The sequence below is a fragment of the Typopeltis vanoorti genome, chromosome 15, assembly GCF_054136105.1.
Source record: "Typopeltis vanoorti isolate ZY-2024b chromosome 15, IOZ_Tvanoo_1.0, whole genome shotgun sequence".
Classification (NCBI taxonomy): Eukaryota; Metazoa; Arthropoda; class Arachnida; order Uropygi; family Thelyphonidae; genus Typopeltis; species Typopeltis vanoorti.
Window position 1 is genome coordinate 63,494,105 of NC_143563.1, and position 17,386 is coordinate 63,511,490.

The window sequence follows — 17,386 nt, forward strand, 5'->3', positions numbered from 1 at the left end:
GACTTCTCCCGCCCCCTTCAACAAGCTTCTAAAACACGCGTTCTGTGGTTGTTTTAGACATGACAGTCCAGGATCACTTGTGTCTGTTGAGAGCATGATGAAAAGTGACCAATACATAAAAATATTGGAGAAAAGAGTGGCCCTACTCCAGAAAGACAACGAATTCATCTTCCAACAGGATCGCCATGCCACACTTCCAAAAAAAGTGAGAGTTCCTCAAAAAACAGAACATCTAGTGAATGCCCTGACATTAGCCAGCTTGGCTGGCCGAGTGGTCAGCGTGTCCGCTCCCCAGCCAAAAGGCTGCCGGTTCGAATCCTGCCATGGGCATGAATGTTTGTGATTGTCCGTGGAAATACCAGTGGTGGTAGTCGGCGATAGATGGTGTTGGTGTGGTTGCGGTCAGTTGGTGGAGACAGAGTTGTAGAGTAGATGCTCTCCCTCGATGAGTCTTTGGACTCACTGGAGGTGACAAATAATAATAATAATTAATCCAATAGAAAATTCGTGGGCTATAGTGAGAGACTTGGAAAATTAAATTGTGATACAAAGGATAACTTAATATATATATTAAGTTATATATATATATATATATATAACTTAATAAACTATATATATATATATATATATATATATATATAGTCTTCGGACTCCTTGGAAGGGTCCGAATTATAGAAATTATTATTATTCCTATTATCAGGAATAATAATAATTTCCAGCTCTCCTTCCTTGCTTGCCCGGAAGGAGATCTGGAAAGAAGTGCCTACTCTTTGCTTCGTAGCGTTCCTGTTATCCAGCAACAGCTGTTCTGAAAAAACGACTAACGCGCATGTCCGTTACCGAGATTCAAAGCGAAACTCAAGTGAAAACGTGGCTCCTGTTACGACGATGTTCGTGTGCTATGAGTGCTTGACATAGAAACACTACGGTAAACAACTATTAATAATTTTTAATATGCATACATTTCTGTGTTGTTTCCTGAGAATTACAATATGTGGTAAGCAAGTTTACTACTTACCACATATTGTAATTCTTAAGCGGATGCGTAACTACATTTAAGTTTCTTTTCGTTACGCTTCCGCTTAACCACATGCCAGCTCCGGTAATGCTAAGCATATAACTGCATTACTAAATGCGAACACATGCCTACTCTCTATATTTTTAGATTGCTTTATCACATAACAAATTGTATTCCTCATTAAATAAAATTTTCACAAAGCATATATAAAGCTGTTAAAAAACGAACATAATAATATAGGATAATATTATATCCTAAATTGATAATATTATATCCTAAATATTATATCCTAAATAACATAATGAAATAGGATAATTTTCAAACGGTTGAAGGAAGGAAGGGGATAGAGACAAGAGGTCATTTTTGGAAGTTGTATAAAGGTATGGTGCGTAAGAGAATGGAGCATGACTTTTTTTTGCACAGAATGGTTGGTGAGTGGAATTTTTTGACAAATGAGATGGCGAGGGCATGAACTTTGAATTTAAGATGAGGTATGGTAAACATTATCTCTGTTAGCATCTATTGCCTCCCTCGACGAGCCTTGACTCCAGGAAGTGTTTGTATAATAATAAGCAAATCATTTATGTGAGATTTTTACAGTTTTATTTACCCAATGGCTTTGGATTTATTAGGAGTCTTCTCAGTACCCATATTAAACATCTAGGTTAGCAAGATCCAACAGATACTTCATCTTCTATTAACAAGCATATTGTAATCTTTGAAAGGCATGATCAGTATGTATGTTAGCAAATTCAAAATATTTTGGAATTATGCAAGCTTTTTGCTTAGTGATTTTTTTTATATATTTAGAAGAATTTGAATACAAGATTTGCATTTAGTAGAAAACTGATGCAAACAAACATATCGCTTTATTTTTATGGCACCAAAGCAAAATTTAAAGGAGATGAAGAAATTTCAGAAGTGGTCCAGTGAGGAGTGACAAGGTGATATGAGATCTTTGGAATGGCGAGTTTGAGAACAGGTGGAAAGAATGCTAGCTGCAGGACTTTGTGGATAGCAGGAGGGTGAGGGGGTGATGTGACTGGTGAATGGTTTGTATCTGATTAAAGTTGAAATGATTTTTTATAGCATGAAATGAGACTAGAGTAGAACAAGAGACCATCCTTGATGGTTGGACATGGAGGATGTGAGGAGCAAATTTTTATTTAGTGTGGTGGTGAGTGGAATGCATTGCCTGAGAATGTGCAGAAATAGTAAATCAGCTTAAGATGTAGCCAGATAAGTATTTTTTATTCATTCATAGTGAGTCTTTTGACTCTATGGTGATGATAATAATAATTATGTAGTAATAAGCAAGTAACTTAGGAATATGCTTACCTTCAGAGAAGATGAGCATATTCGTAAGGTACTTTCGTATTGGATACTTCATGAAGGATGTAATATGCTCTTGTTTTCATGAAAACAAAACAACTTGTAAACTTCTGAATACATTATGATTTAATTTTCTGTCCCAACATGCCATTGCCCTTCTTAACATAGCAAATATCTTTTGGATTATCTTTACTACCTTTAATGTGACTCCTGAACTTCAACTCCCTGTTTGAAATGCAGAGCCAATAAAATTAAAAAATTAAATTAAAATTAAACATTAAAAAAAAAAACTAAAATTAAAATTACTTGGTAAAATTAAACTGATGCTGTTTCCTCTGCCATGCTCTTAGTCTGTTTCAAGTTATTCTGGAGGGATATTATATCAGTCTTTTATTTTTATTTTAAAACTTTGCAACATTGGCAAATGACTGTATATTTCCTCTTAATATATATACTAAATGGCACTACCCTATATTTTACTTTCTTTATTTTTTGTGGCCTGTAATATAACTAAAATTTAGTAACTCTAAACCATTATGTGCTTAAAGCTCAGATGGTGGCAATTATTTCCTAGTCTCTCCTGGCTGGAATGATTAGAGTGCGCGTTAGAAGAAGCTATAGTTACGAAAGCTATCTACTCAGTAAATGAGTTTGACAGATGGGAATGAAAATTTTTTTGAATTAAAGAAAATCAAAGAATGATTCTGGTTTAAAATATTGACATGAATTATGAAGACAAGAAATATGATTGAGCAATGCAAATATATGAGCAATTTTTAAAATGTAAAAACAAAGTGAAATGAGTGATAGTTTAAGAAAATGATGGTTTTCCTATCCAGTTAGATAGGAACAGTGGAATAGTAGGATTTAGAAGATTGTAAATGGCAATTGACTTCATTCTAAACTTTGTAGAGTTGTGATCATGCATATTCCTGAAGTGAATTTTAAAGTAGTTTTGTTGATTTGTTCAACCATGATTTTATTTGCAGAATAAAATCATGGTTGAGATGTGAAGTGATGAAAAAAATTTTTTATATATATATGTATTTTATGTAATTAACATGTACTTTTATAATGCATTTATTTCTACCTTTCTTTTTCCTGAAATAGCCTTCTTCTTTCTCAAATTCGAATCCGGATTGGCGAATATGATTTTTCCAGTGTGATGGAGCCTTATCCATATATTGAACGCGGAATCAAGAAAAAGGTAGTACATCCTCGTTATAACTTTTTCAGCTATGAGAATGATCTGGCTTTGGTGCAGCTGGATGAGCCAGTTGGAGTTTTACCTCACATTTCCCCAATCTGTTTACCATCTAATAATGCTGACCTAGTTGGTAGAAATGCTACAGTGACTGGATGGGGACGCCTAAGTGAAGGTAAATATATATCTAATTCATTATCCTCCATTATCATAATAAAGAAAAATACATATTTTTATATAATTTATTATTGACAATAAATTTATCTCATCAAACTCATATATGTGAGAATATGAACTAGAGGTACATAGGATGTTGCCAAAATTTGACGTTAGTATAATAGTATAATTAGATAGATGTTAACATATATTTAAGAGTATGTGAGAGAATTGACATTACTTGAGACCAGGTTGTTTAATTTAAGCTGCAGGAGGTTGTAGGGACTTATGAAGTGAAAAGAGAAGAGGATGGTTCCATTACATAAAGGATGATCCAAAACAGAGATTGCAGATTAATAATATAATTAATAGTGTAACATATTAATTGACTGGAAGTGTCAAACTATAGACCAGTTTGTATTTCATCAGTAGTTGTTAAGATCTTGGAGAAATTAGTGAAAGATCATTTACAGTGTTAGGCAGATGAGGGTAATGTTATCTGTGAGAGTTAGCATGGATTTGTTAAGGGGTGTTCTTGTTATGTGTCAAGTAATGTGATTGCCTTTTATAATAAAGTGACAAGAGCAGTTGATGAGGGGGAAAGGCATATTCTACCATTTCTTTTTTGGATTTCACAAAGGAATTTGAAAAGGTACCACATGATAAGCTGATATTTCAGCTTATCATGTGGATTTCAGCACATGGGTTTAGATGTCAGATTAGTGCACCGGATTCAGAATTGGCTATCTGATAGGTATCAGAGATTTGTGTATGGGGAGGAGCAGTTAATGAGCAGGGGCGAATTCTCCATGCTTGCTGCGCAAGCTCATTACTTGAGAAAGTAGTAATATTTATTTGTTAATAAATGCATGCATTTATAAGCATTCCATTAAAGCTTTTATTTTTGTAGAGAGAAGATGTCTTCAGCTTGCACAGCAATAATTGAGCTTTGCATTGTATATTGAAGGCCGATGCTTGCTCGTCTAGTCAAAGATACTTTGGCTTGCTCAGTTGTAGGAGCTTCCATGTCCTCACTGCAGCACTGTGATTTCATGCATGCATGTAGCAATTTCCGCTCCCTTCATGTCGTCTCTCACTTTGTTGCTTAAACACAGGCCATACGCAGTCAAAGTAGCTCTAGCCAGTGAGCTTCAGCCAGCCTTTACAAGTGTGCATGTTGCTTGGGAAAATTAAGTTACAGCCAACTTTTTATGACGATGTTATTGACCAGTTCATAAAGAAGAACCGTAGGGCAGAATATGTATTCAAGTAGGTCAGCTAAATTGAAAAAGAAAGAATATCATTTGTAAAATAAATGTTGTGGTTGTATGATTAAATGTACACATAAATTTCTAAATATATAGTTTTAAATGGTCAGTAATTCGTTATTCCACTAATCAGACTTCAATCACACCTCTCATTCCCTGAATGATAACAAGAGCAAGCATGTATTTCAAGACCGGCATTCATCCTGAAAATGAGGTCCCACAGGGATCACTACTGGGACCTGTATTGTTTAACCTTTATATCAATGACATTGTCAGTGGATTGCAGGGGGATATTCGGTTGTTTGCAGATGATGTGAAGCTGGAAAGGGTTGTTAGTAATAGTGCAGATGTGGTAGCTCTCCAAGAGGATTTGAATAAACTAGACCAGTGTTTCTCAACCTGTGGTCCACGGACCACAGGTAGTCTGTGATGATGGGACAGGTAGTCCGCAGGCAGACAAATTAATTAAATAAATATATATTTTTTAATTATCAAAAAAAAAACAAATTAAAATTGAATAAGTAAGTAACAATTATTTGAAATCAAATAGAGACTTTTAAAAAAAACCAACAAGTAGCATCAGAATGTTCAAAGGCAGAAGCAATAAAACTATATTGTTGTTCACTTGACCACTCTTTCATTATTTGTCATTCTGCTTCTAAATTTGTAGCGGCAAAATGTCAGTAATAAAAGAGGGGTGAAGTGAACCAGAATATAGTTTTATTGCCATAGACAGTATGGCAAGATTTCTTAAATGCCAAAAAAGTGTTGCCCAGGGCAGACGCCCCCCCCCCCAGCTACGCCTCTGTACTGGTCCTTGGGCTTAGAAAGGTTGAGAAACACTGAACTAAACTGATGGGATTGGCAAATGAATGGTGATGCCGGTTTAATTCAACGAAATGTAGTCTTGAAGTTTGGGATACATCAATGAGAGGCTGCATATTCTGTTGGAGGAACTGTACTGGAGAAAGTGGAGGAGGTAAGGGATCTGGGAATGATGATTGATAGAAACCTGAAATTCAGGGAACATATTGCAAAGGTAGTGAAGGCAACCCAGAGGATTGTTGCAGTACTGAGAAGGATGCTGACCCAGAGATAAAAGAGTTGTCATTCCATTGTATAAAGCCCTGATCATACTACACCTGAACTGTTGTGCTGAAATTTGGTCCTGCAGATTTGAAGAGGATAAATTAACCATGGAAAGAGTGCAGAGGCAGATAACAAAGATGGTATTAGGACTGTACAGTGTTAGTTATTAGGATAGGCTGAGGGAATGCGGACTGCAGAGTTTGGTAGATAGAAGGAGAGGTGATATGATTGAGACTTTTAAACTGTTGAGAGGTAGTTACACTAGTAACTACCTCTCAACAGTTTAAAAGTTAAACTAGTTACACTAGTAACCCTGTACACTAGTCACGGAGTTGCATAAAGCAACTCCGTGACTAGTGTACAGGGTTGACACTGGGGAGTTTTTCATTTGGTGGAACAGGGGAGAAAGGAGCGAGGACAAGGGGGCTATCCCTGGAAGTTACAAAAGGAAGTTGTGAGCAAGAAGGTAAGGTGTGATTTATTTATGTGGAGGGTGGTTGAACCATGGAATGCGTTGCCTGATAGAGTAGTATGATAGACTGTGTTTTCTAGGGTGGGCTTCCCACAATGAGCCTTGTAAACTCCATTGAGGCCTATACACCCTCTGTCCAAAAAGAAACCGAACTTTTCAAAAATAGAAGAAACTAGTGGCTCCACCTGTTGTATCTTTTTGCTGTTGAAAGCGGCAACCTTCATTAGTGTTGTGTCAACTGTTTATAACATTTGCCTCATTAGAAGCCACGTTATAGTGCCAAGAGTGACAGCGTGTTTTGACGAACGGTGAGAAAATGAGTTTCAAACAGAGAGCTGCAATTCTGTTAAACTTTCTAAAAGTTTTACCGAAACGCATCAAATGCTTCAAAAAGCATACAGTGATGAATGCTTATCCTGTATTCAAGTTTATGAGTGATTTAAGCAATTTCAAAGTGGTTGTGTGATGCTTGTGGATGACGAAAAGCCGGGCCGTCTAAAAACTGTACTGAGCGAAGTTAACATCCAAAAAATGTGTGATTTCATGAAAGAAAACCCGAAATCATCCGTGAGATTGATTGAAGATGAATTAGGGATTCCAAATTCAACTGTGCACAACATTTTGACTGAAAGTTTGGCTCTTTGTAAATTGATGCGATTTGCACTATCTCATCATTTGAACATTGCAAGACAGTTTTTGAGCAAAAACCAAGTTTGTGTGTTGGATCACTCATCATAATCACCTGATTTAGCACCCTGCGACTTCTTTCTCTTCCCCTGACTTCATTTGCCGATGAAAGGAAAGCGATACGACACCATTGAAAACGTTCTAACGGTAGTAACCATGACCCTCAACAGTATCCCAAAAACGATATAAAAAAACTCATTTAATGAATTAATTGACCATGCAAAACGCTGGATCAAAGCTGAAGGAGAGTAAATTGATTGAAATAAATGATTTGAATAATTATAATTGGCCTGTGTTTTATTTTCTATCAAAAGTTTGGTTTCTTTTTGGACAGAGGGTGTATATATACTATATTGAAATTACAAACTTTGACCGCAGATCACAAGTGTGCATTACATTGATGGACTGTACTGCATGATATATACATGTATATATTTTATACATGACAAGAAATTATATTCTTATTTTAATCCCATATCCAAGTGTAAGCATAAAGCAACTCCGTGACTAGTGTACTTGTATATAGAGACCATTGACTTCATATCAATTGTCTTAGTATCATATAATGCAAAAACATTATAGGAGGGGTCACAACCCAGAGTTGCATTGCTTATTGAGACAGTGGGAACCAGACCCACCAATTGGAAAAACTTTTCACAGCTATCTTTCATCCAGAATATTTAATAAAAGGGGATACTTGTTTTTTCTACTTCTTATATGACTTCTGCATTGCGAGAAGAGAGTGATAGTTGGAAGTGTAAGAAGAAAGGTGCCTGTGGCAGGTGAGTCAGAGATGAATGATTACAGTGTCAAGTAGTGTAGTGCTGTATGGAGGACTCCTTGGTGAAAGATGTGAAAATGGAGCAGGTGTCAAAAGTAAATCTGAGAGGAGCAACAATAAGAAGAATGACTGTGAAAAGGAGAGGAAATGCACAGGAGTTGACTGTGCTGGTAAGAACAAATGATTTGTGAGGAAGTGTGAATGAGGTAGCATAGGATTTGCGAGTGTTGCTAGAGACAGTGAAGAGGAAGAGTATCAGAGAACTATGAGTGTGCCACCAAAGTATGATAATAGTTTTTTTCTATTTGTTTGCTACAGATGGTCTGTATTTAAGTGAGAGCAGTAGTAGTGTGAAGCTGGGTAGATTATTGATGAGAGGAGGAGGATATGCAGCCAGTCAGGGAAAATCTAGACAGTCCCACTGTCTAAATTTTTTCTGAAAATCAGCAAAATCAGAAGTGGGACTGTGAGTACAAGATACCAGAATTGATGTGAGATAAAGGACAAAGTAAGACAAGATAATGTTGCAGGGATGGCCTCACAGGGAATGGCAGAGTCAAAGGACTCAAATGATGAGGTAAGGAAAGAAGGAGGATTGGGGAGAGTTATTGTGCAAATACACCAGTGCAAGGAGTATTAGGAATAAGTGTGGAGAGTTGATAGCCTGGATACAGTTAGTCAGTTGGTGAGACGTAGTTAATGTAGAATGATTTATTCACAGGAATAGAATAGAATATGATGGTTATAGCATTTTTTGAAGAGACAGAAAAGATAAGAGAGAAGATAGGGGTATTACTAATGATTTCAGAACAGTTTTGTCCTCTCTATGTGGAATTTGAAGAAAGCAACAATGATAATGGCTTTGAGGCTATTTGGTGAGGAATTGAGATATTTTATATTTTAGGTTATTTAGTGGGATGTTGCTATAGATCAGGAATAGCAGAGGGAGACGATTCTGAAATGGTCAGACAGATGAGACTGGTAGTAACAGGAGGGTGATAATAATTGGCGATATTAACAATGGAAGCATTGACTGGATGCAGGAAATAGCATATGTGAGTAAAGAGATTGAATTCTTGAACTACTTAGGGACAACTACCTTATGCAACATGTAGTTGAAGCAACACTTATTATTATTCGTGACACCTCCAAGGAGTCTGAAGACTTATCGTGGGAGGACATCTACTTTACAACTCTCCGTTTCCACAACTACACCGAACCTCTACTACCAACATTTAGGTCTTGGTAGTAGTAACATCTCCTTAGTGTTGAAGCAACACTTAGGAGATGTTACCATGATGCCACCAGTTAGGGAGAATGATCATGTGGTTTTGATGTGAGTTGTGGCTATGGTTCACAGAATTAGAGAGAAAGAGAGAGGGGTGTGTGTGTGTGTGTGTGTGTGGAGTTACAGAATAGGGCACTATGATAAATTAAAGAAAAAGATTGGTGATGTGCAGTGGTTTGTTCATTTGAGAGAAAGAGAAATAAATCAGCAGTGCCTGGACTTGTTCCGGAATCAATTACTTATGACAATGTCAGATTGTATCCCTGAGGTTAGGAGGATAAATAAAGTAGGGATAAAATGGATGAATTATGGAGCCTTTAAGAAAGAGAATGTTACAGAGGAGATATAAAGAATAGTAGCATGAGGAGTATAAGGTGCAGGCTAGGAAGGTGATAATATAGTGAAGAAAAAGAAATTGACATATGAAAGGAAATTATCCGAAGCAGTAAAGCAAACCCTACAGAATTCTACAGTTATGTTGTTAGTAGAAGAAAGGGTGAATATGGAAGACTGACCAGTTGCTGAAAATGGAAATTGGGTCACATCTGCTAAAGATGTAATGGAAATGTTCAATGAATATTTCATGTGTGTGGGAGAGTAATTAGTAGTAGCATTGAATAACAATAGGAAGTAATACAAAAAAATGACAGTTCAAAAATAAATAGGGAGTGTTTTGAATTTTCAATAACCTTGATGTTAATAAATCAGTGAGATTGGGAATCTCACTGATTTATTATGAGAATGTGTGAAAGAGCTGGCAGTGCCCTTGATTTGGGTGTTCAACAGAAGTCTGGCAACAGAAACTGTACTAGAAAAGGATAGAAGGAAAAATAATGCCACTGCTCAAGGGAGAATCCAAGTCAGTAGTGTCGAACAATTTAAGCAAGATCTCTAAAAAAAAAGATATTCGTCTCGCAACAAAATTCAGAATTGTGAATACAATGGTATTCCCTGTGGTACTATACGGATGTGAAAATTGGACCCTGAAAAAGAGTGAAAGAAGGAAGATAGATGCATTTGAATTATGAGGTTGGAGATGCACTAAGGATACCATGGACTGCAAAGCAAACCAATAAATCAGTGATAGACAGAATAAAGCAATATTGCTCCCTTGAAGCTATTATCATCAACCAAAAATTGACATACTTTGGGCATATTATACAAGCAAATGACAGTCTGGAGAAGATGATGATGATGCTTGCTAAAGTTGATGGAAGCAGGAGACCAAGAATTAGATGGGTGGATGGAGTTAAAGAAGCAACTAGAATGCGACTGGAAATTCTGAAAGATATGGCTGGGAACAGATCTGAATGGCGAGAGAGAGCATATCATCATCATCAAATTCCTGACATGCACCCTCAAGGGGATGTGCAGGATATGATAGTACTACATAAAAAATTTACATAATTACTAACTTCATCATCATCATCATTAAATTCCTGCCATGTACCCTCAAGGGGTGTACAGGATATGATAGTACTACATGAAAAATTTACATCATTACTAACTTCTTATCTACAATTTTCCTCCAAATCAGTTTGTTACTTGTCAAGACTCCAACATTACCAGATCTTATATTTCTATTGTCTAAGGCACTTTGTACCGTATCAATCCACCTATATCTTGGTCTTCCTCTGGGTCGGTATCCTGCCAACTTGGCAGAGAAAACTTGTTTTGCTAATCTTTCCTCGCTCATTCTGTTTAAGTGACCATACCACCTGAGATTAGCTCTGCTAACGCATTCCTGGATGCTGACAATGTCAAGTTCTTTCCTAATATTCTCGTTTTTAATATGATATTGCCATTGATGCCATCTGTTCACACCTCTAATCTTTCTCAGGACTCTCATTATCTGCAGTCTCTAGTCTTTGGTCAAGTGTTTTACTTCTGACCCAGCTCTCAGATCCATAAGTTAAAACTATAATCAATTTAGTTTAATCCTTTATCCAAGTGTGAGCAAACAAAGTTTGCACCTGAAAGTAACTTCAGGACTGGGGTAAGGTGGTACAACACCAGGGCACTCCATGCAAAGGTGGAGCAAGCTACCAAAACTCCTATCTCAGTATCTCCCATAATGCAAAACCCATCTCCTTGCAGATATGTCTAATGTTATGCATTAAGGGAAGGGCCACAACCCAGACTAGTTTTGACCTTTACTGAGGTCTCTTCAGTGGGAGCCAGGCCCAAGTGGAGATACCAGGCAGAAGCATTAGCAGGTCATCTCTACCTATAGGAGTTGCCAAATGGTGTGCCACCCTTTTTTTAATAAATTACTCTGGATTTAGAGAAAAATGTTGAAAGTTGTTAGTGGATAATAAATTTAGTTTTAGTATTTAGTACCACCTTACCCTTTTTTTTTAGTACCACTTTACAATTTAGTACCACCTTACCCCAGTCCTGAAAGTATCTTCAGGACTGGGGTAAGGTGGTACAACACCAGGACACTCCATGCAAAGGTGGAGCAAGCTACCAACATGGAGTGCGCTGGTGTTGTACTACCTTACCCCAGTCCTGAAGATACTTTCAGGCGCAAACTTTGTTTGCTCACACTTGGATAAAGGATTAAACTAAATTTATTATACTCTAACCAAGTGAAAAATAAACTTTCAACATCTTTCTCTAAATCCAGAGTAATTTATTAAAAAAAGGGTGGCACACCATTTGGCAACTCCTATAGGTAGAGATGACCTGCTAATGCTTCTGCCTGGTATCTCCACTTGGGCCTGGCTCGCACTGAAAAGACCTCGTTGATGTCTGAAGGAGGAATAACCCATCGAAGGTAGAAACAGCATGGTGCCGCAGCCAGATATCGACGAGACTAGATAGGGTGTACGTGTCCCAAAACTTGGAAGGACACGTCACACCACAGCACACAACATGTCAACAGACCACAAATTGGTCATTTTAAAAATTACACTCCCAGAGGTTATGGAAACAGCCAGAGGTCCTTGGAGGCTTCCTCCTACCTATCCCAGTCTCTTTAGCGACCAGCTACAGAAACTCTGTGATGAATGAACAAACATCAACTGGGAAAACTGGCTGCACTTTAAGTGGCAGGCTAAGGAACTGTTTCAAAAATGTGGGCGCGAAAGGGTCTACCAACAACGTAAACGGCTGAGGGAACTCGGCTGGTACTGGTCAAGCGAACGGAGCGGAGTTCCCTGCGGACATCTTATCAGACAGGTAGAAATAGAGCTGCAGCAAGAGCGGCAGAGTAGAGTCGATGACCGCGACTTTCGCACGAGACTCTATCTCAGAAATTTGGAAACACCCTCCGCTGCATTCTACAATCAACAACGGGTGGCAGCAAACGATGAAAGAACGATTTACCAGATCGAGGAGAAAGGCCAGATTCTAAATTCAACCCATGAAATACTCCGTCACTTTCACCAGCAGTATCTCGGCATCTTCGCTGACCAGCAGGGCACGGATGACTTCAGTGAGTGGGACGTCAAACGTTTTCCCGAGCATCTTAGCACCCTACATGACAGGCCGATAACTGCAGCTGAAATAAAAGCCACATGCAAAACGATGAAGACAAAAAAGACCCCAGGGCCAGACGGACTGGGGATAGAATTCTATAGATCTATCTGGGACCTTGTACTGCCAGCACTAGTAAAGATCTTTAACGAATTCCTCACTTCGGGAAACATCCCCGAGGAATTCGCTAAGAGCTATACAATCTTTATCCCCAAAAAAGACCGAGATCGGACCTTATCAAATAACTGGCGTCCCATCTCCTTAACTAACCTAGACTATAAACTTTTTGCAAAAATTATCTGTACACGCATTAAGGGCAGAATAGAAAACATAATAACAAGTTCACAGGTCTATGGAATCCCAGGTAGATCTATGGAATTTAATCTCTTCCTGCTAAGAGACCTAATCAGACTGGCCAAGGAAAAAAAATACCCCCTGGCACTTCTCTCCACCGACCTGGAAAAAGCGTTCGACAGCGTCAGCCACACGAACTTACAGGACACCCGAAAAAAAGTAGGCATAGGCCCGAGACTTCGGCGTACAATTAAACATATGTACGCGGAGGCCTCGACACAACTGTCTATTAATGAGTTTCTGACAGAACCAATCCGTATAAAGAGAGGGGTTAGGCAAGGCTGTCCACTAAGTCCCCTTCTCTTTTCCCTAGCATTAGAACCCCTCATCAAAAGAATAGAGAACACCCCTGCAATTAATGATATTCCACTGCCCCAAGTCTCCAAACAGTACAAAATAGTAGCATATGCAGATGATGTAGTGGCCACACTCAGAGACTCTGAGTCCATCTGCATCTATCTTGACATACTGCAAAACTTCAGCATAGTCAGTGGTCTCCGAGTTAATGCCCAAAAAACCAAAATCAAAAATTTTGGAAATTTCCATAACACCAGACTTCCCTACGGTTTAGCGCTGCATACGCAGCCGCTAACAATACTAGGAGTTCCCTTTTCTGAGTCGCTAGCTTTACCAGTTAAAAAATTACAGGAAATAAGTACGGAAAAGATAAGTCTATTCAAACCGACCTTTTTCTCCTTTTATGGCAGAGCCACAGTGATAAAAACAATCATTATCCCAATGCTGATGCACACAGTCAATATCACAGGCATCACACTGCTACAAGAACCAATTATCCAAAAAACTCATAGATTTCTTCTGGAATGAAAAAAAACATGAGGTTAAAAAACAATACCTGCAACTAAAACATGAGGAAGGGGGTATGCTCTGCCTGATCTCAAAAGCTTGCTTTATGCAAATACATTCAAAACCGTACGGAAGGCCTTAAACTCGAACCACATTTCAGGCCTCCTAATTAGATATTTTATAGGACTTTTCCTCCCCCTCTTTGGAACCACAGACTATGCTGGACTCCGTGCAAGGGTTGTGCCCAAGTGGTACCGCACACTAGTAAAATCACTCACAGTACTTAGAGACAAAGGAACAGAAATCCTCACACACAAACCGAAAGCAGTATACTGGGATTTCTTCCAACTCTCCAGGCGTGATACACCAAACCTCGGGACAAACAATGAAATTCTCTTTAAAAACATCAGGAATAGCTGGGGACAGCCTTTTCATCGGGATCTGGCTGGCGAATAGCTTATGGGTAGCTCCCGGTGAAACAGGTTAAATCTAGGTACGTACCCAGTCCGTGCGATCCCTTTTGTGATGTCTGCCGGGGACGTGGAAACGGTGGAGCATTTCTTTTATTTTTGCCCACCAGCCCAACGCGTCTGGCAAAGACTGAGCACAGCACTGGGAATCCCGATGCTATCACTAGAAGAGGTCATACACCTGCAATTCCCGCCACCAGTTAACAAGACTCAAAAATTCGCCACTTTTTTAATTAACGTCTTAAAGTATCACATCTGGAAGGTACGGAAAAAATTCCCAGGTACGGGACGCAAATTTAATGTACGCAGGAATAAGGAAAGGTTTCTTTATTTAAATTTGTGAACAAATACTGCAAACCACCAAAAATATGCTTTCTTATACAGGGACGAATCAAGCCCTGTATATTTCTTTAGTATCTCCAAAACTCCACCTAACTCTCCCTAGGAAAAGTAACAACCACTCTGTTCTTCCTCGCCACAAAGCTTTCGCTGGCACGGTTTCCTTTACTCCAAATAAGGGGGTAGATCTGAGAACCCGGGCTGCGAAGGCTTACTGCGAGGCGGTGCTGCTCCTTGTGAGCGGCATCTCCTGGGCCAGTCTTCTACCGCATTCTATGTCCCAGTGGTACCAGGTCTGTAAGTTCCTTATTTTATTCCCTTTCAGCTCAACTGACCAGACCTTAAGTTCTTTAATTTTTATGTAATTTATAAAAAAAAAAAAAAAAAAAAAATGTTCTAACTGAAAATATTGTTTTCAAAAAAGGTCAATGGATCTCCTTCATAGATAACTTACGAAATTATTAAGGATAAATTTATAAGTGAACTTTAGTCAAAATTTTTATGGTTAAATTTCTTTTTTTTTTTTTAACAGATAAATTGAGAATATGTGTCACAGACCAATTAGCCATATAAGGCTAAACAGGTTGACTGAGGCCTCTTTTACCTCCTACTATCCTACTCTATCTTTCATTATTCTCCTCTCTTACTGTTTGCTGACCCTCAGCATGCTTTATTCTCCAAAGGCCTATGATGAGAGACATGAACTCCCATTCGACCTCAATAAAGGTCGAAACTAGTCTGGGTTGTGGCCCTTCCCTTAATGCATAACATTAGACATATCCTCAAGGAGATGGGTTTTGCATTATGGGAGATGCTGAGATAGGAATGTTGGTAGCTTGCTCCACCTTTGCATGGAGTGCCCTCGTGTTGTGCTACCTAACCCCAGTCTTGAAGATACTTTCACGTGCAAACTTTGTTTGCTCACACTTGGATAAAGGATTAAACTAAATTTATTATACTCTACCCAAGTGAAAAATAAACTTTCAACAAGTTAAAACTAGTTTGAACTGTCTTGTATACAGCTAATTTAGTGTTCCGACTAATTTCTCTCTTATTCCATATGAATTTATTCAATTGACTTCCTACCATACCAGCTTTGTTGATTCTGTTGTCTGTTTCCATATTTAATTTACCATCTTCACTAAAAATCGTACCTAAGTAGCTGAAATGTTTTACTTGTTCCACAGATTCTCCATTCACAACACAGTTCACATTTTCAATGATTCTGCCTATTTTCGTTGTCTTTGTCTTTTTATTGCTGACCTTCATACCATATCTATTACAACAGTTATTCAATTTAGTCAGAGAATCTTACAGACTTGTAGCGGATTTATTTAGAAGTATAACATCGTCCGCATAAAGCAAAGAGCTGACATTAACATCTCCAATTTTGATATCCTGTTTAATACCACTTTCCTTCATAATGTGATCCATATAGATAATGAATAACAGAGAGGATAATGTACATCCTTGTCTCACACCAGATTTAACATTAAACCATCTTCCTGTACTTCCTTCAGTTCTAACTGCTGACTTACAACTCAAATAAAGACTAAGTGTTGCTTGATATAATGCCCCATATAACCATAGCGTTTCGAATAGCTTCTCTCTTGGCACCTTGTCATATGACTTTTCCAAATTGACAAAACTTAAGTATAGATCTTTGTTATATTCCCATGATTTCTGCTCTATTTGTCGTAAAGTGAAAATCTTATCCTGACAGCCTCTATTTGGCCTGAATTCAATTCAACTTGTTCTTTACCAAACTTCTCTTCCACAATCCTTCTCAACTGTTTTTCAAGTATACTTGCATAAATTTTACCAGGGACACTCAGTAGAGAAATACCTGTGTAATCCTGACATTCAGCTTTATTTCCCTTTTTATATATGGGTACAATGAGAGCTCTACTCCAATCGTCTGGAATTTGTTCCTCTGTCCAGGCTTTCTGAACTATGCAGTGCAGCCACTATAAGACTTTTATACCACCATACTTGAGCATTTCTGGTCAAATAGCATGTACTCCAGCTGCCTTTCCACATTTTAGGTTTTGATGGCTTTTTCTACTTCAAGAATGGATATATATTCCTGATTGCATGCCTGGTCAGCGTTTTTTACCACTGTGCTGCCACTGATTATTTCATTTAGCAATTTTCGAAGTAATTACTCCATACTTCAAGGATATGTTTTTCTCCAGTTTTCATTTCACCTTTATCATCTCTAACTCCTTTTACAGCACTCTTTCCTCCATTCCTAAGCTTCTTCAACAACCTCCAGAATATTTTGCCACCTTCTTGATATTTATTTTCTATGTTCTTGCCAAAGTCTTCCCATGACTTTTGTTTAGCTAGTTTTACACAGTGTTTAGCTTTCTTACATTTGTCTCTGTATTCTCTAAGAGCACAAGCTGACTTATTTGCCAGGAACTTTTGATATGCTTTCTTCTTTTCCTTCACTGCCTCTTTAACTTCCTGTCCACCATGGAGTTCTGATTTTTCTATCCTTGCAGATTACCTCACCACATGCCTCTCTGGCTGAATCTATCAATAATTTCTTCAGGGTTTGCCACTGAATCTCCAAGGTTTGGTTCCTACTCTCAAACTCTTTCATTTTTTCTTCAATAATTATTGTGTATTTTAGTCTACA

At 38.1% G+C, this 17,386-nt stretch overlaps 1 protein-coding gene across 1 annotated transcript in view; it reads left to right on the forward strand.

The window, feature by feature from the left end:
* Positions 1–17,386, forward strand: part of LOC150098817 (uncharacterized) — a 93,904-nt gene that overhangs the window by 50,384 nt on the left and 26,134 nt on the right. The window contains exon 5 of the mRNA XM_090405759.1: positions 3,461–3,729. Within this exon, the coding sequence (XP_090261885.1) occupies positions 3,461–3,729 (269 nt within the window). The remainder of the gene's footprint in view (positions 1–3,460; positions 3,730–17,386) is intronic.